Consider the following 19,345-nt stretch of genomic DNA (forward strand, 5'->3'; position numbering starts at 1 on the left):
TCCACCATCACTCTTTCGTTACATCTACAAAGCATCACGTTTTTCCAACTCTCGGATGCGACGGGGACAATTGTGGAACTATTTTCATCAACCGCGCGAGCTCGAAGGATAGTGGCGAAATTAAATTATACTTCTGCTGTTTACTCCTTTCGTTGCTTTCTTCGGGCAGAAAATTGTCCTCCCATTCTCTTCCATTAGTCTGTTGTTTTCCCGGTTTTCACTCTCACTCAAGATTTCCCCCGCCACTTCCGGGTAATGCTTTCTCTAAATGCTTACTTTCTTCTTCCTTCCACTTGCACGCTTGCAGATAAACAAACGTAACGTGAGCAGCGCCATCGGAGCTCCTCCCGCGAGCGGCCACGCAAGGAAAGTGTTTCCCGTCCTCTCTCGCCTGTGCGGGCTGTGTAGGAGTGTGTGCATTTCCGTTCTGAACCCAACCGCCCGCCCGCCCGCCGCACGATGACGAAGAAGTTCGAGTTCAACTGGCAAATTTCGGTGCCGGAGCCGCTGCTGACAGGATGCGTGTTCGACCGGTGGACGGAGGAGAAGGACAACAACGAGCTCGAGCCGAACTGCACGTTCAAGGTGGACGAGTACGGGTTCTTCATCTACTGGAAAAGCGAGGGCCGGGTAAGTTCCAGGTTCCCCTTTTCCTGCCATTTGCCATTTTCACTTCGCTTTTCCTTTTTCGCCAGTTTTCGCCACGAGCTCCACGTGCCCACGTGCCCTGGTGCACGTGGCCCCGGGCCGTCAAGTTTCTCGTTCTTCAACTCAACTTCCTCTCTTTTTCTTTTTCTTTTCCCATCACGCCCCCGCAGGAAGGTGACGTTATTGAATTATGCCAAGTCAGCGATATCAGAGCGGGCGGAATGCCAAAGGTGAGTGTTCTGTCGTCGACGTCTTATTGACGTGGGATGCTTCTGGGCCGAAGTGTGAGGCGGAGGGAAGAAATTAACTGACCTATACACTGCATCCTTTTTGGAGCGCCAGAGCGTAGGATGAGGAAATCCGGTAGAATGGTGGTTAAAAATATTCACAACGCTCCGATTGAACGTCCTGCTTCGCTTAGTTGTTGTTGTCCGCCAATGTTTGCATCTCGCGCCAAAGTAATCCTATAAACTGTAACATAATTGTATTATATATCCCGTTGCTCTTCAACCCGGGCCCCGAACGCTTTCCCGCGCCAAACAATATGAATTTTAATTGACGTTGAGTAAAATCAACTCATTACCGCGCCCGGGCCTCGTCGTACATATTTTAATTTAGTTCCACGGCGCGCGCCATTAAGCGGCCCGCTCTCCAGATCGGATTAAGCACGTCAAACACGTGCCTCGGTCCATTTGCCGCGTGTCGGGGACTGGCCGCGGCCTGCTTCGGTTAAATTTTCCTGCAATGAAACCACTTGACATGAATGGAGAGGAAGTATTAATTGCAACCGCTTTTCGAAGCGAACTCTCTTTGCAGCGGGCTAAAAGCCGTTCGTCAATTCGAATCCACAATCGATGCGATGACGGTGGTCTGGGTTCGATTTGCGAACGATCTGTGTCTGTTTTCCCGCTGGTTCTTTTTTTTTGTATTGTCGATATTTATTTTTAAATGCACCCTAAACGGTAGCAATACGAAGATTGATGTTCCATCCCTCGGATGGATGAAAACATAAAGCAAAACAGTTCGATGAGAAAGCAAAATGGCTAGAACGGTAAACAGTCATGTTCGTCACTTCATCTGATGCAAATGTATGTATCTCTTTTTTTTGCCAGCGATGGACCAAATCACATGAATTAAATTGCATCGTCGTTAAAGAGGATTGGAAGCCGAGAATATCTGCCAGTTTAAAATTATTTGTAGAACGATTACGAATAGTGTTCGATCAGAATGATTACATTGTTATATTTATTTGGGCAGTTTTTAACCAATTTAACATGAAAACATAACACAAAAGGCAATTAATGAAGTCAAATTATTGTAAACAATCCTTCCATCTTCAAACCCGTTCAACGAATTCAGAAAGTAAATGAACAAAGAGGCAATCTAACATGTACTTTATTTTACTAAATTCGATATTCCTTTCGTTGCATACCATGTTTTACTGTTTGCCTAGCAACTTGGAAATCGTTTTGAATCGAAATATAATTTAAATTTACATTGATTTAACCAGTTCTTAGACGATTTCATATTTCAACATAGCACATAAGGCAATTTAGTTAGTTTAACTGTGGAAATGAATCCTTCCTGCTTTAACTAACAACTCAAGCATATCCGATCGAGCGTAAGTCATCGTCACCAAATTGCAGAAAGCTACTGTAAATAAACAACTGCGGCTCTAGGACGGATTTTCCCCCGGCGGGTAACCTAACTCTCCTTTTCTTTCCTTTTTTAATTCGTGTGGAGCCACCTCTACCGGAGCTTTTGTACGGTGCCGCTACTCGAGATGTGCTTTTCTGCAGCTTCTACCATTTATGTGCACCTTCGCGCACCTCTTTGATGTAACCGAGGGGTGTTTTTTCCGGCTCCACCCCCGGGGCCCACACACGGGGCGGAGAAGTAAACCCTCGAAACAACACGGAAGTGCCATCCAAAACGCTTTACATGTCGTTTGAAGCGTGCTGAAACTGTACTTCAGTGAAACTACAACGCTACCGAAGTGCTACTTGCTTTCACCTTTCATATGTTTTCAGTGGATGCTTTCTTTCTGTATGCTGAATGAGATGAATTTAAATGATGTCTCTTCAAGCAAGTTCTAAAGAATGTGTAATTTTGATGGTAGTATAAATTTTCAGTGATATAAAACAATTACGCCCTTTGGTATCACGAAATTGAGTAATCTTGTGTACTCATTTCAAAGCGTTTATTTTAAATACAACAGCTCACAGTTGTTGATTGAAAACGTACGTCATAAGAAACACCCCCCCACGATGTGAGCAACATGTTGTCCAGAGAGTGTCCCGAGCTGTCTGCTACCGGGTGTCCGAAACGGACCGTTCCTTCAGTGCCAAACATTCTAATAGCTTTCCGTTTCTTCACCTCCTCCACCATTCCAACAGGACATGAAGCTGTACAATCAACTGTGCAACAAGCATGGTGAAAATGTGGAGGAAAAATCACTCACCATCTGCTCGGGCACGGACTACATCAACATCAACTACCAGCATGTCGTCTGTCCGGATGCGGCCACGGCGAAGGTAAGTCGACCCTAACCGAACCGAACCGGACCATCCGGGTTTCCTTTTTCAGCTGCACCAAAGCAAGGGAAACCCTCCCCACGTGGAATTGGAAGAGGAAACTGCGGGATTTTCTGGATGGTGCTGCATTTAGGCCTAGACGCTAGACGAAACCTACAATCACCCGCTGCGACGAATTGTGGAGGTTAGGATCGTCCGATTTGACAGCAAGCCAACAGGAGGAGCCAACCTGTTGCCGGACACTTGTTGCAAACGGGACCACGGACCCCGGGAGCAAGCTCTGTGCAATTATCGGCTCGTCTTACGATGAGAAACCGGGGGTGGAAATCGATCGAGCCCCATAATTGAGTGGCGCAACAACACATACGAGGCGCCAACCGGCGCGTCACCTGATTGAATGTTGTGCGCCATCATTAAACGCAATTTGCGACACCGAAAGAGAGGACCCGGCGTGCCCAAGAGTCGGGAATTAAGTTCACTTCACTTTCCAGTTTCGCTCATTAGTGAACAACAACCTCAACGGGAGGGGCAGGACCGATGGTGGACGAAGGAAGCGAACTATAACACGTTGTACCTCCCGTGATGGGGATAACAATTCCCTGGACTTGGAACCAACCTTCGTGGACCCAACGGAAGGAAAGCGTGCACTGGCCACTACCCATGTGCAGAGCAAACATCGGGGGTTAAATACTCCGACAATATTACCTTTCCCGCCGCCCGAAGGCAAACAGCTAGGAACTTCATACCAAACTCGGAACTCCAAGACATACGGCTACGGTAACGAAACTCTGCCCCGAACACTCGGAAGGGAAAGTAAGCGAAGGAAAACCCTGTGGCCCCTTCCGGTTTTCCCGCTCAACACCAACGACGGGGGGAGGGGGGCTACCGTCCTGCGTGTTGGCGGAGGATGCCTTCCGAGTGATAACATTGTTATATATTATATTGCGCCCCATCGCCACCATCGCCCGTTTGTTGCCGCCATCATCATCATCATCATCAGCATCATCGTTCTGCCATCATACGTGCGGCGCTCGCTGTTATTAATACCCACTGGCAGATAATTTGCGCAGTCAACCGAACGCCCCCAAGCCTTCCGGTGGTCGACCCTAGGGCCAACTCGTTCCGCACCGATCGTCTCGACGACCGTAATCGGCCGGGCCCCTCCCTGTTGTTGTGACCTTTGGCTTCCAACCTAACCTCTGCTCTGGGGTCGGCTTTATCCAGCCCGCGGGCGATAATAACGACCGAAGGAAGGAAAGGTGCGAGGACGGGAGGGCGCAACCATTCATCCGGAATTCCGGATCAATCTTCGGTCCCGACATCGACTCCAGGAAACGATTGCGACGTAGACGTTGAAGGCGTTTTAGAAACCCACGGAACATGATGTCGCGATCCGTTCAACTGTCATCAACGGCTGCAGACAAGAATATTACAACGAATTTTGGGAGTGTTGGAAACTTCATAGTGTGCTCCAAAGTTTCCTCCAAACGCAATGAAAATACGATATTATTCCTCGGTCTTGGCAGGCGGGAAAACTTTTCCCGTTCGTCTTCCGTATGTGAGTTCACACCCCCGTCCCGAATGAATTGTTCGAGCGCAATGGTTGACAGGTGGATGAGCAAAAGCCTCCTGCGACAGCATATTTTCGGGAAGAATTTCAAACTCATTAAAGTTTCGTTGTCACACCACGCTCTATAGACGATTGTCAATGTTGGCGACAAAACGGGTTGGACAAACTATTTCCAACCAATTATTTGTTCTTAGTGCGGCCTAGTGGAAGTTGTGCGGCACGACGAGACCTGCTTTTCTATTTAATTAGCCCATGTAAAGCGTCGCCCTCGGGGGGAAGTTTTCCCATTACAAAACGAGCCGTGGCAGGCCGGGAAAATTTAAATTGAGTTTGCGTTCCTTGTCACAGTTCCCGAGCCCATGAGTCAGCCGCGTGGGTCAAACGTGGACCTGCTATTTCACGTCAATATGTTGGCTCCGTTTTGAAACCGTCCGCGACTTCCACTTATTCTTCAACTCTCTCCCGCTTCACAGATCTGGGTTGACGGTTTGCGGAAAATCACCCACAACGGCAAGGCCAACAATTTCTGCCCCATGACCGCCCTCAAGAAGCAGTAAGTTCCTGTGTCTTGATGACGTTATTCCTCTACTTTCTCTCTCTCCCACTCTTTTGCTCTGCATGTTTTCAATTTGTTTGTTATTTTCAATGGTGCATGGGATATGCTTTTGTGCATGCTTTTTTCATTCGGTTTTTCCTATCCAACGGTGCTTCGATTCCAACACACTAATGCCTTTTTTCTGTCACATCTAGTAAAACTATACTAATCCGGGTTGTAAACGCTCCAGCTCATTTCCGCGATTAACATACTTTTCCTTCGACTTTACACCCCACTTAATCCATTTGTTGCAGTTCCGCTCGGGGAACACATAAAAGGAAAAACACATTTAATCGTTAATTGCAACTGCAACTGGGATAAACGCAGTGGGTTTTAAAACACTTTTCAAGATTTATTGCGTCAATCATAGTTCGGAAAACTGAACCGCCCCGACGTTGGTGCGGCGCCGCATCTACTTTTTTGCTTATTACTTAAATCCGCCCGAGAAATAGTGCCGCACGGGGAAGAACACTTTACCCCGGTGGTAATTTTCCACTAGTTCGCCATAAACACGGACCACGGGAAGTATTTACGATCCCCATTTCCCACACTCCCGGGTTGTGGCGGGGAGGGACGGACCTTATGGAACTTAATTGAAACAATGGCTATGGCAATGGAGAGTTGCCGGGAGTGTTCAATAAATTATTCGATAATCCGTCCGTAGCAGTTCTTTTTCGCTTGTGTGTCATCTGTCACACAACACTCGCCGGTGCCGGTTTTTAATGGGAAAAATTCAACTACATCTGCCGCCACTCCCATCGTCGGCGACGTGCTGGGAAACTCTTGCAAGGCACGAAAAACAATGCCGTATACGGAGACCGTCCACTATCGGGTTGCCGGAAGGAGTGTGTTGTAAATTAAATTGTACGCAACCGTGCCGTCCAATACGCGCCATACTTTTTTAATGGCCCGTTTTCAAACGCTTGTTTTTGCGCGACGACTTCCAATACACAGCGGAGCAGGAAGCAGAACTATGCAAATGTTTGGTTTCTGATAATCGGCGGCAAACAATAGTAAAGCAATCGATCGGTGGATCACGATAAATCTACTATCTGCCGGCTCTATCTTGACGCAACCCTTGTGAATATAACAGTGACAACACAACACAATGTACACGAAAACGAAAAATAATCAAAACCTTTGCCTCCACGATGTTCATTTGAGCACATTCTCAGTAAAGGACTGTGCCCTATAAATCTTGGCTTATCTGTGCCCTATTGATCTTGGCATTCACCAAGGATTGCTTTGATTTTTTTTTTTTTGCAAAATAGCTCAGAAAAGTTCAAAAACATGTAAACACCTCGGTTGCACTTTATAAATACCTTCTATTTCGAACAACTCAGAAAGACCTCAATTAATTATAGCATATCTTGCATGTTGTTGAACCATGAGGAAAAATAACCACCCAGCAAACGCAGTCGTAATTAAGTTTGCGACATAATTTCCTTTTCAACTGCAAAAGGATACTTCTAGCCAGCGTAAGGTCATCGTCTGGTTGAATTTACCATCCTCCTCCCCCGGTAGGAAAGGAAGGATGCGTCAGTTGCCTGATGCTGGTCTCGGTGTCGTTCACTCCTTCGTTTCGCCTTCCCGGGGAAGTTATTTTGGCAGCACAGCACCCCCCGGAGAACGTCGCTCCAGCCCGTCGTCGTCGTCCCGTAATTCACTTCATTTCCCACAGGCCTTGACCTAAATGTGGCGTGCGAGCGGAAGATAAGGCCACCCGAATCGCACGCCGACGAAGGCGGCAGTAAATGAACCCGAACCCGGGGGTTCATGTTGTAATTGCACAATTTCTCGGAAAGTCGGAAAATAACACACTCTCCGTGCCGCCATTGCACCGAGAAACAGGGGACTTCGGCCGATGTTCTGTGACGTATGGACTTTTGGTTCGAGCAAATGTACACAACCTTATTTTAATTTAGTTCGATTTCGTGTATCTTTTCATGGTTCATATAGTTTCCTCTATTTCCATTGTTTATTTTTATGCTTCTGTTACCCTCGGTTGTAGCTTTGGCAACAAGGACTTCGTGACATCACACACAACAGTAAAATGAACAATGTTTGCCCAAGGACGAACTTGATGAAGCAGTAAGTTCCAATGACCGGAAAGTACATGAGACATATTTATCTGATGTTTACTTAAATCCCCGTTGAGTAGTAGACACTAGTTTATTCGTTCGACGTTATGTTTAGAACTTTGTTACCGAGGTATGCCAGAAAGTAACTTTTTTGTAGATTTGACTTCGATAAACTCGTTTCGTACCTTTAAAAGACTCGCTTTTGTTCATTAGAATATCGCTCATCGCATCGTTCATCATCCCGTATCTTCCGTTGTCAGTTGTATTGCACAGCAAAAACAGGCTATACTAGTCCATTTAGGCACTGCTGGCACATATTTAGCTGAATCTCTCGAGTGGTACGGATGCATCGCAGAAGAAACCCCCATCGAAGCTCCATCCAGGGTTTGGAGGCAATCATGCATATTGCGTAAATTGACTTTCAAGTACGGGAGGGAATGGGAGTGGAACCCCATCGAAACCTCGAACTCGCAAAGCCACAAATATATCCATTTCATCTCGACCCGGGCCCGGATCGTGGCGGCATCCTGACCACAGCGCATCGCACGGACGGACGGACGGACGGACGGAATCGGTGCGGATGGACTTAATTGAATTTGCACCTTCTTTCACGGACTGCACCGACCGTGTGGGGGCGCGAAGGGGGAGGGGAAGGCGGCCCGCTGGGTGGGAATCGAATTAAATTACTCGTCCCGGGGGACCAGCAGAACGCGAATGTGTGCCGCTGCACCACGTTTGATATGGCGCACTTAAGCAATTTAGACGCGTCTTGTTTGCGAGCAGCGTTACGTTAAATGCGCTTCCGATACCACCGTCCACCATGCGCCTCCATCGACGGCATGAGCCGGCGTTATGCACTTGACGTTGTTGCCGTTGCTTTCTCCAGAACAGCTCACCACGACAACCTTATCTTCTGCGATACTTTTATTTATTAATCATCGTTCTCGTGCTAGTGATTTACTGATGTAAATACGACTCAGAATCGTTCGGATTATCATTTATCTGGACACGCAAGAACTTGTTGAACATTCCCTGGGGCTAATATAACTATTATGCCCTGTTTGACTACTCAATTAAACCGCGCCCCGCTTACATCTCATGGTGCGAACACACGGTGGTTGTTTCTTGCAATATTTATGTATGATAATTTTTTGTTTGTTCTCACCTCCACACGTGGCACGAACCTGAGCCGAGCTGTGTGCACATATTGTGTCAGGTGTGAATTGATCGAAGGCAATCGAACGCGTGCTTAACGAACGGAGATTTCAATTGTCACTCGATTAAATCGTTTTCTTACGAACAGGCACGTTAACTCCAGTAGAATCAATTAGAAAGTGTGTAGTTTGTATAAGATCGTTGCAGCTTAGACATGGTGATCAATAAATAAGGAGGTTAATATTACATCTACTGGAGTAACCAAACACGTGACTGTAATGAAGAACCTAATCCCTGCATTGAAATATTCATCCACCGGATGGAACCAAAGGCATACAATAAAGATGAACCATAAATTATCTACTAATAAAACGAGAAAGCGAACCATACCATTACCCCGGCACAAACTGCTCCACAAGGTCAGAGCACCTCAAGTGGAGCACAAAAAGGCGTTTCACTCGGGCCGGGAAGCACGACCCGATTATCCCGAAACTACCCTTCTACACGATGCAAAGTGGCTGCAGCTGACTGACCGTCGGGCCGGAGTGGCCAAACACCGAGCACGCCCTAATTCAACCCATTGTGTTGTACAAGCGTTGATTGCAGGCGCAACATCGACGACAGTGTCGTAGGCTAAGGATGGGGTGAGGAGGGTGGTAGGAGGCTATCATAGCGATTGGGCGGCCAACATTGTGCCAACACCCGGCCCCCGGAGATGTGTATTATTATCGGCGGGTGTCGAGTGTTGCCGGCGGACATTGAACAAACATATCGCCCACCCGGGACGGTTCCAACACGAGATTGTCAACGTGTAACGTTACATAATATTTATTAGATTGATCCTTACGATTAAATTGATGCGTTTCATCATAAAAGTTGGTGTAAAAAATATAAGTTATTTATAAGTAGCAACCATGTTCCTGTTCCGAGATTTTCTGTACGCATTTTATTTATTGTTATACTTAGATTCTTTGATTTGAAATCAAGAAGTTATAATTTGCTATTCGCTCAATCTATGTTCTCGCTTTCATTGCCACTTTATTCTCAGTCTATTGATTATTCAGGCTTCAAAATTCCTGTAACATTTTGATTCCTCTTTTTAATTTTTTTATCCTGGTACTAACTACTTCTTATTTTCATGCATGATTATCATTTGATGCTTATGTTAGTGTTTGTTAACAGTAATAATTAATAGTTAGTAAGTTTTAAAGTTGTTTCTTGCTTGATTTCACCTTATTGAAACATCCTACTGTAAACAGGAAATATAAACTCGCTCACCTACATCTCTTTTCTTTTACAACACATTCACCTCGATCCTCCAGTTGGATGCGGCTCGGATTTCTAGTCGATCCGCGGGGAAAAGTTCCGGTCAAAGTGGTCGCCCGTACATTCGCTTCCGGTAAGCATCGTTGTTGAAATCGTCCACCTCAAGTGCAGTGCTCTCAAAACGATTCTCCGTATCTTCCGTAGGAAAAACGGAAAAGCTTATCTATCAGATCCTGGCCGACCTGGGGCTGCCGAGCGGTAAGAACGACTCGATCGAGAAGGCTGACTTTACGTTCGAAAAGTTCTACGAGCTGTACCACAAAATCTGTCCCCGCAACGACATCGAAGAGCTGTTCCGCTCGATGTGAGTAGAGCTAGGGAGTTTTGGCGTAAAGAACTGTGTATTTATCTACCCCTTTTCCCGACCCCCCGCCCGAAACAGAACGCAGGGAAAGGCGAATTCGATCAACCTGGACCAATTTATTAACTTCCTGAACGAGAAGCAGCGCGATCCGCGCCTGAACGAAATCCTCTACCCGCTGTACGACGAGAAGCGAGCACTGGAAATCATCAACATGTACGAGCAGAACGATGAGGCGCGTGAAGCAAGTATGTGCTGGGTCTTTTTTTCTGGAAGTGGCAGTGAACCCTCATGACTCATGTTTTTATCCTCCAAACCCTCAATATAGAAACACTCACCAAAGATGGACTCATTCGGTACCTGATGTCGGACGAGAATGCGCCGGTGTTTCTCGATCGGCTCGACATCTATATGGACATGGACCAGCCGCTGTCGCATTACTACATCAACTCGTCCCACAACACGTACCTGTCCGGGCGGCAGTTCGGTGGCAAGAGCTCGGTGGAGATGTACCGCCAGACGCTGCTGGCCGGATGTCGGTGCGTCGAGCTGGACTGCTGGGACGGCAAGGGTGAGGACGAGGAGCCGATCATCACGCACGGTATGGCGATGTGCACGGACATCCTGTTCAAGGACGTGATCTACGCGCTGCGCGACACGGCCTTCGTTACCTCGGACTACCCGGTGATCCTGTCGTTCGAGAACCACTGCTGCAAGTCGCAGCAGTACAAGCTGGCCAAGTACTGCGACGAGATTCTGGGCGATCTGCTGCTGAAGGAGCAGTTGCCGGACTACCCGCTCGAGCCGGGCGCACCGCTACCGCCGCCCTCGTTACTCAAGCGCAAGATTCTCATCAAGAACAAACGGCTGAAGACGGAGGTGGAGAAGAAGGAGCTGGAGCTGTTCCTGCAGGGCGAGTTCGTGATCGAGGACGAGGACAAGGAGGACGCCAGTGCGGTCGATGTGAAGAAGATCGAAGAGCTGGCGGCGGCGGGGGGCGCTCCGACGGCGGCCGCGGTGGCTCCGGTGGCGGCGGCAGCTGCCTCGCAGGACGGGGGCGATCCAGAGGCCCCACCAATCCAGTACACCGGCTCGACGACCAACGTGCACCCGTGGCTGTCGTCGATGGTGAACTACGCGCAGCCGGTCAAGTTCCAGTCGTTCGACTACGCGGAGAAGAAGAACGTGCACCACAACATGTCGTCGTTCGCCGAGACGACCGGCATGAACCTGCTGAAGTCGCAGGCGATCGAGTTCGTGAACTACAACAAGCGCCAGATGTCGCGCATCTACCCGAAGGGCACGCGGGCCGACTCGTCCAACTACATGCCGCAGGTGTTCTGGAACGCCGGCTGCCAGATGGTGTCGCTCAACTTCCAGACGTCCGATCTGCCGATGCAGCTGAACCAGGGCAAGTTCGAGTACAACGGGAACTGCGGGTATCTGCTGAAGCCGGACTTCATGCGACGCGCGGACCGTAGCTTCGATCCGTTCGCGGACGCACCGGTCGATGGGGTGATTGCGGCTTCCTGTGCCGTGCAGGTCATCGCCGGCCAGTTCTTGTCCGACAAGAAGGTGGGCACGTACGTCGAGGTGGACATGTACGGACTGCCGTCGGATACGGTGCGCAAGGAGTTCCGGACGCGTATGGTGCCGGCGAACGGTCTCAATCCGGTGTACAACGAGGAACCATTCCTGTTCCGTAAGGTGGTGCTGCCCGATCTGGCCGTGCTGCGATTCGGCGTGTACGACGAGAACGGTAAGCTGCTAGGACAGCGTATCCTGCCGCTGGATGGGTTGCAAGGCGGCTACCGGCACATTTCGCTGCGTACCGAGGCCAACTTCCCGATGTCGCTGCCGATGCTGTTCTGTAACATCGAGCTAAAGATCTACGTGCCGGACGGGTTCGAGGACTTTATGGACGCGCTATCCGATCCGCGAGCGTTCATGGGCGCAGCCAAGGAGCGCTCCGACAACATGAAGGCGATGGGCATCGAGGAGACGGGCAAGAAGGACAAGGACGATCAGGCGAAGCGCGACGAGCAGAAGGTAACGGAGCCGCCGCTCGTGTTCGATCCGATCACGGTCGACTCGCTGCGCCAGGAGAAGGGCTTCCAGAAGACGGCCAAGAAGCAGCAGAAGGAACTCGACGCGGTCAAGAAGAAGCACGCGAAGGAGCGGGCGGGCGTGCAGAAGCAACAGAACGCTGCGATCGAGCGGCTGATCAAAGGCAAGAGCAAGGAGGAGATCAAGGCGGATCCGGCCGTGCGCAAGCTGATCCAGGAGCAGAACGCCCAGTGGACGGAGATGGCCGAGCGGCACAAGAAGGAGGAATGGGACCTACTCAAGCAGCAGCTCGCCGACCAGCAGGACATCCTTCGCAAGCTGATGGAGACGACACAGGCCGCCCAAATGAAGCAGCTCGAGGCGAAGCACGAGCGCGAAATCAAAGAGCTAAACAGCCGCCAGGCGAAGATCTCGGTCGAGACTTCGAAGGAGGTGGCGAACGACAAAACACTCAAGACCAAGGGCGAGAAGGATCGACGGTTGCGCGAGAAAAAGCAAAACAATATCAAGCGGTTCATGGACGAGAAAAAGGTAACTTTGCACAGTACACACTACACGTCTGTGCTTTGAAAGACCCAACGGTGAATCTCACGGGCCATTTCTTCCTTTTCCAGACTGCCACCATCAAGCAGAACCGGGAGAAGGAAAAGCTAAAGGTCACCCACGACAAGCAGCTGGAGGAGCTGGCGAACGATGTGCAAAAGGTATCCCAGTCCCCCAACGGTCTGATGGGTGGTTTGGTGGTTGGTGGCGCTGGCCGGGAGATCGTGACGATCGAAACCGTTGTATAGCGCATCGTTCGTTCTGTTCAGTTCGTGTTGAAACAAATTCCTTCACCATCTTTTGCCGGCCAATCCACCCCCCCTCGGATCTTCGCTATGTAAATCGTGCTGTTGTATGCTCCTCGTGTTTCCACGTCCATCCTCTTTCATCTTCCTTTCAAAAAGCGCAATAATAACGTTTTCACCAAAATCAAAACCAACCGTGACCCGTGCCGCTCGCTGCCGTGGCGCGGAAAAGTGAATTTCTGTTCCGTGGTATAACGTTTCAGTGGTTACCAGATTCGTTTGCATTCGAGTCATCGAGTAGGCATTATAGACAGAGTGATAGTAGTTGCGTAGTAGGCTGCGCCTGTGTAGTGCATGTGTAGTTCGAATTTTCCAGGACCCAAATAGTGAGAGCAGATGTTTGCCCCATTAGCTTCCAATTCGAAACGTTCCCTCGTACGTTGTATTTATTCATAAGTTTGTTTGTTTTGTTTTGTGCTTTTCGGTTCCTCTTCTTTTTATGTTTTATTAGTTGTAATTTACTCATTTTAGTATTACTTTGCATTAGTCTAATTTTATTTCCCATATTTGTTGTTACTACTTTGCCTGTTTTGTGGCTTGTTGCCTTTTTCGTTTACATATATTTTTCTATGTGTTTGTGATTCCATTGATACAGTTTCAAAAAAACGAGCATCGTTAATTTTGTTTTTTTCTTTTGTACCATTTCAATCGATTTTTTTTTTGTCGAATGCGTTACCAAAAAAAACTCACGCACAAAACCGCACAAACTTTCCACATCAGCTGTCGGAAAACGGAAGTAGGCTTATAGGTAGTGATAGTAGCGCTAGTATTGATGCCGAGCAGCTGATGGCCAAGTCGTCGGCAAGCACGGCATCACTCACCGGCCCGAACGCCGTCGCGGGATCGAACAACAAGGCAGCCCCAGCCCCGGCACCACCCGTTGCTGCGTTCCGGAGCGTGTCAACCATTCCTCCGCCATCGGCGCAGCATCTGCTCCGACTGAACACCATCGAAGAGGCGAAACGAGAGAACGCCAAACAGAGGGCCGACTGTCCCTGCATTTGCTCCTGAGAACCCACCTTCGCATTGATGCCGCTCCAAAGGAAAATGCATAAAGCAGCGCGCCTTTAGTGGACGCTTTCTGATTCGTGCTGAATGCAAAAAAGTATTATTTAGTCAATGTAAGCTATATTTTTCTATTTTTATGTTGTACTTTTGTTGTTTCTACTCTCTACTAATCGCTTTCTTTCATTCTTGCTTCGACTCACTTTGTTGTTTTAATTTTTTAAAGGATAAACAAGTTTGTCTCTTTCTATAATGTCATACTGCTTGTTCAGCATCTTCTTTTAAGTAATATGGCCATGTTTTATGGATTTGCATACGCACAGTATCAACGGTAGGAAATCACGCTTATATCAATATATATTTTAAACTGTTTATTTCCAATCCTCCTGAAACGTTTAAACATCTTCTCTATGTTTCAAAATAGATTCTTTTGTATTTAACCTTTAATAATTAGTTTGTCTGCTCCCTGGGGGGCTCTTAAGACGGTTTAATTCGATACTCCAGTCGGAAAAAGTGACCAACTACCATACTAGCTGAAATGTGGAAAAAGCCGCCACCACAAAAATCGAGTTCTATCCTAGCAACCGGGAAAATAAGCTGCTTTACTAACCACTATCATCCGCCCAAACCGATCGAACGGAAAGGAACAATCAAAATTAAAATCTTTTCTTTTCCTCTCCATAAAACGCAGCTCATCGAAATGTACAAAGTGGACGAAGAGGAATACAAGCTGGCATCGAAGTACGAGTTTTTCGCCTAAACCGACCGGAACGTCCGGATCTCAATCCTCCAATCATATCCTGGATCGTAGATCGAAGGCTGAACGGTGGTCATACAGAAATAAGGATAACGGCTTGAGAGTTTCGGCGGGGTTGTGGACCTGAAGGACCTAAAGAATCGTTTGTGATGTTGTGCGTCGTGGCAAGCCGCCACGGATCTCCAGCTAGCTATTTTGTTTTTATTTAGTTTATGTTAAAGAACCAACTAGTTATCGTACCGGATTGTTGTAACTACCGGGAAGGAAGGCATCAAGGAGAGTGTATTTACGTCCAGTATCCACCCTATACAGTTTATGAACCGATAATACCGATACCGGCAACCCAACAGTTACCTTCGTTCATGGTTGTTCATGGCTGAAAGGTCCTATCGCAGCAGGGAAAACTGTCCACGCGCCACGTGGGTGAACAATAGCGATGTGCAATGCATTTGTCCAAATCACATACATATGTAAACTTAAAATCCATACAAACATATACACATAATCTAAGAGGTCTAAGGAAGAGAAAACCAAAGCGAAAGAACAATTATAGCGATCAGCGAGAACACATTTTCTTGCCTTTTTTATAGTCACATGTTTTCCATTTGCCTGAATGTTATAGTTCTTTTTGCTGTTTGCTAAATTACTTTGTTAATGAGAATATGTCTAAAAACACTTTGATTGGCTGTAGCTCTTTAGTGTTAGTAGATCAGTTTAATTTATTTGCGATCGGGCATTATCGAAAAAAAGTCAATTGAGAATGAACATTTTCTAGAGGAATCGTTCCTTCTATACCATTCGCTTGAGTTTCCGATTTTGTGAAAGGACAAATTGATTGTCGCTAGCAATTTTATTCTATACCAAGGACAGGCCATGCACTTGATAAAATCAATCCTAGAGAAATCCAATAAACAATAAAAAGGAAAAGAAATCAAACATCGCTCGAAAACAACGCGAATGAAACAGAAACAGATATCCAAATTGTACAATCTCTTTGATTGATTGATTTTCATTTGTTAGAAGGACCAGTGAACTTGTTGCATGTGAAAAAAGCAAGAAACATTAGGAAACCGATTGAAAATCATTGACCAGTTACCTTTTAGTAAGAGCCACGGAACAAAGATGAGGCAATTGATACCAAATTACACCCAAAGTAGCAGTATGAAGGTATGAAACACGCTGTTAACTTGTCAAACAATACTTGTATTATGTTCTAATCAAAATTATTAAGTAGTAAAAAGTTGAGTTCTCTTGTCTTTTCGACAGAATCGCGCGCCCGCTGAAAAAAAACGAATCATGGAGGAAATGTCTGCTGATTTAGTTATTGCAAAGGGAAGAAACTTTTCCTAGAGATTGTTTCGAATCCAAGCACTCTTTCTATATGCGTCCATTGCCATGGTGAGACCTGATTAACTTACTCTGTTGTTTAGAAATCCGTTAAACGTGCGTGTTTCAACCTTTCCGGCGTTGAATGCTATATAACTAGCACTTTTCAATGTTCGTAAGCAAATTAGCAACATTTAAAACACGTACACCCAAATCTAACGAATGAACGTGCAATCCTGTGTGCGCAAACGAACGCAATGCGAATGAGAGTCATATTAGTGCCTATTTCGAGACAACCGAACCGGAATTCCTCTCCAATGCCACGGAACTGGATCTGGGAGGTTGATCTCGTCGTCTCAGTGTCCTTCTTGATCATTCCTCTCGTTCCTTCCTTCCTGGGCGCTATCGAAAATCGGCAGACGAAAAAGGGGGGTTGCGAAAGGATGAAAGGAAGGTCCCTTTTTATTCAACCACATCATATTGCACTTGCCTAGATTTGTTGTGAAACATTTTTTTCCGTTAACTCTTGCTGCAGTGGTGCGCAGTGAGGTCCCGGGACATACAGCTATTCAAAATCCAGCGTTGACAGATAAAAAAAAGAAACACTCTAGTCGTTTATGTTTTAAGCAGGTTACTATCATAAGCGCCACCGGAAGCGGGACACAATTGTCGGCCTCCAAAACCCTCGACGTCGGTGGTGTAATATGGGACGTTAAGGAAACACCAGCAGAGCAGGAGAGAAGGGAAAGGCACGCACATACAAAAATATCATTCCTAACTATGTGTCCCTCTGAAGAGAGACAGGAGCAGTGAACATGGGACACACGGGACATACATCCCGAGAAGAAGGAGATTATCTATTAAATGGAAACAAGAAGTGCTTCTCTTCGCCCGGTTCCGAGTACCGGAAGGCGAGGGACCCCTTTTTCTTGGCCCAATGGCCCCGGTCAAATCGGTCAGCTGTGGAGTGTATTCGCCAGCCTTTTTCTTCTTTTGGACGCCGCTCGTTTCCAGTCGTCAATAATATATGAATAAAACAATGAATACAGACAAGAGCATAATAAATAACTATCAACCATAAACTAGTGAAACGATACTGTTATATAATAATACAATTAATAACTATAGCGTTAGTAGAAAGGACGAATACTTTCGGTGTGTGTGTTCTCTCTTTCGCTCTCGGACCAGTTTGTACCAGTTCAGTTTGTTTTTTAAATTAAAAACCCATCCAGCCCACTGTTTGAGCACGTAGCCAAACTCGTAGTTGATTTTATAGAGAAACGAAGAAACATGCAAGAGCTTGGGCACACGAACTAAGGAAATACGGTATCGGTCGGTCGGCATGATGGCAACTTGGCTGACCAAGGAAGCCCGATGCGAGTGAAATGATTATAGCATTGTTCAAATCACCGTTCCGTTATCAACAATTCTCCTTAGGGAATGCAACAATGATGATGAATTCAAATGAAAAACAAATGTACTATGTAATGTGGGATGTTTTCTTTACGTATACGTTAACCATCCGAAAGCATTGAACGAAGTAAGATATACAAGAATCAAACTAAACATATGTAATTTACATTTAGTCAAGCAATATATTGGCAAGCTACTGGGTGTTTTTCGAGATATTCTAACACCACGTGTGGTAAGTTTCCACTGTAACGTATCCATGGATACATGCATGTCTATGGTATCCATGTTGACAATTTCTTATGTTTGATATTGGTATCACATTTTTCTCTGAATCGATAGAGCATAAGACATAATATGTGATCTTTTGTTGAATTCAGCAACAATGTGTTTGTTTCTGGCGTGAGCCCTATGAGAGTTTAAAGGGTGTGCAAGACATAGGTTTATTCCACGTGTAGTGAACTTATTCTACTCATTTACAGTACATTCTACGAATGAAATGCTACGCTTTCCTTCTGCTGGCAATCAGTTTAAGCTTCGAATTCGCTTCCGTTCCCGATAGAGAGACATCCTTTGAACTAGAAATGGTTTGGAAAGGGGATACTGAATTACAATGGAACCCAAAAGTGTAAAAGCACCGTAAAACCTACTGTATGGGTCGAACCGTTGCAGCTCCAGCTTATCGGCAAGCCGTTCCCGTATGGTCGTAAACTGATGGCCGCTGACCGCACTTTCCATGAGAACAAGGATGTTCCTGCACAACGAACACGAAAGGAATAGTACATGAAAACAGTCATGAAGTTACGGACACCATGTGTCTTAGGCTACATGATAGAAAAACATGGTCTTAGGCTTACTTGCTCTTTGCTTTCTTCAGTAGAATATTAGTGAGAAACATTGCACTCTAGTTACGCACCATAAGGTGGAAAATAACGTAAAATTATCAGCTAAAACGAGACCACCGGATCCGGTTACGTTCTTTTAGTTGCCGAAATGTACCAATGTTGCTGCAAAACAATCTACATGTAGAAGGTTGCATAATATGGAGTATTTTGACAGCCCTCAGATCGAACCGGATGAATCTTCAGTTGCTAATTCTACCATATTGGTGCTGGTGATTTATGAGTTTGAAAATTATAACATTGCCTAGGTTGTGTAAAACCATTACTACAATTACCAGCCAGAATATTTCTAACTCGTTTGGATTTTATCGCTACTAAGCGGGCCCCTTCTCCACGCGTTGTCACTGGGACGTGTAACGGAAAAGTCATAACAAAAAACGGCGCTCACCGTTTGACGGATGTTTGGGAAGGGCGGCGGGAGAGGGCGCACGAGCAACATCATAGTAAACATTGCGTGAAAGCGCGTGTTGGGGTTCGTGCTATTATCGTGTAAATTTGTGATCGGTCCTGCAGGGCGATGGAAACCGTGGTGCCGGTCGTTGTGGCCGAGTCCGCCGCCGTCGAAGGCATGGAAGGCGCGAGCAGTAAAAAACCGCCGCAGAAGAGAAAAAAGCCGGCCTCATCCCCGGTCGCTGGTCAGCCGCCTGGAACGCCCACACCAGCCTCTACGAAAATGAAAGCGCAAATGATCAACGAGGTGAGTTAGTGACCGTTTTGGGCGTCTTTTTTTGTATTTTCACGTTTATAAAACGTTCGATTTGCCATTCTTTTCCCCCCCGAAGATCATGGAGGAAATGAATGAAAAACTGGGTACAGAAGA

General features: G+C 46.7%; 2 protein-coding genes across 3 annotated transcripts; one reads left to right on the forward strand and one right to left on the reverse strand.

Annotated features, from left to right (window-relative positions):
• Positions 1 to 392: 392 nt before the first annotated feature.
• On the forward strand, positions 393 to 15,284 carry LOC131288430 (1-phosphatidylinositol 4,5-bisphosphate phosphodiesterase). Of its 2 annotated transcripts, none has more exons than XM_058317561.1 (10): positions 393 to 630; positions 819 to 878; positions 3,045 to 3,182; positions 5,226 to 5,305; positions 9,906 to 9,982; positions 10,054 to 10,213; positions 10,292 to 10,458; positions 10,539 to 12,808; positions 12,892 to 12,981; positions 14,822 to 15,284. In XM_058317561.1, the coding sequence occupies exons 1-10, from the start codon at positions 460 to 462 to the stop codon at positions 14,888 to 14,890; spliced, it is 3,282 nt and encodes a 1,093-aa protein (XP_058173544.1). In that variant the 5' UTR covers positions 393 to 459; the 3' UTR covers positions 14,891 to 15,284. The 2 variants fall into 2 exon arrangements, with proteins under 2 accessions (XP_058173544.1, XP_058173545.1); XM_058317562.1 differs by lacking the exon at positions 5,226 to 5,305 and adding an exon at positions 7,359 to 7,438.
• A 2,773-nt stretch (positions 15,285 to 18,057) lies between these two features.
• Positions 18,058 to 18,610, reverse strand: LOC131288432 (large ribosomal subunit protein bL33m). The gene is made up of 3 exons (XM_058317565.1): positions 18,481 to 18,610; positions 18,274 to 18,377; positions 18,058 to 18,201 (listed from the first exon to the last, which is right to left on the reverse strand). The coding sequence occupies exons 1-3, from the start codon at positions 18,519 to 18,521 to the stop codon at positions 18,149 to 18,151; spliced, it is 198 nt and encodes a 65-aa protein (XP_058173548.1). The 5' UTR covers positions 18,522 to 18,610; the 3' UTR covers positions 18,058 to 18,148.
• Positions 18,611 to 19,345: the final 735 nt, after the last annotated feature.

The sequence above is a fragment of the Anopheles ziemanni genome, chromosome 3 (genome assembly GCF_943734765.1).
Source record: "Anopheles ziemanni chromosome 3, idAnoZiCoDA_A2_x.2, whole genome shotgun sequence".
NCBI classification, from domain to species: domain Eukaryota; kingdom Metazoa; phylum Arthropoda; class Insecta; order Diptera; family Culicidae; genus Anopheles; species Anopheles ziemanni.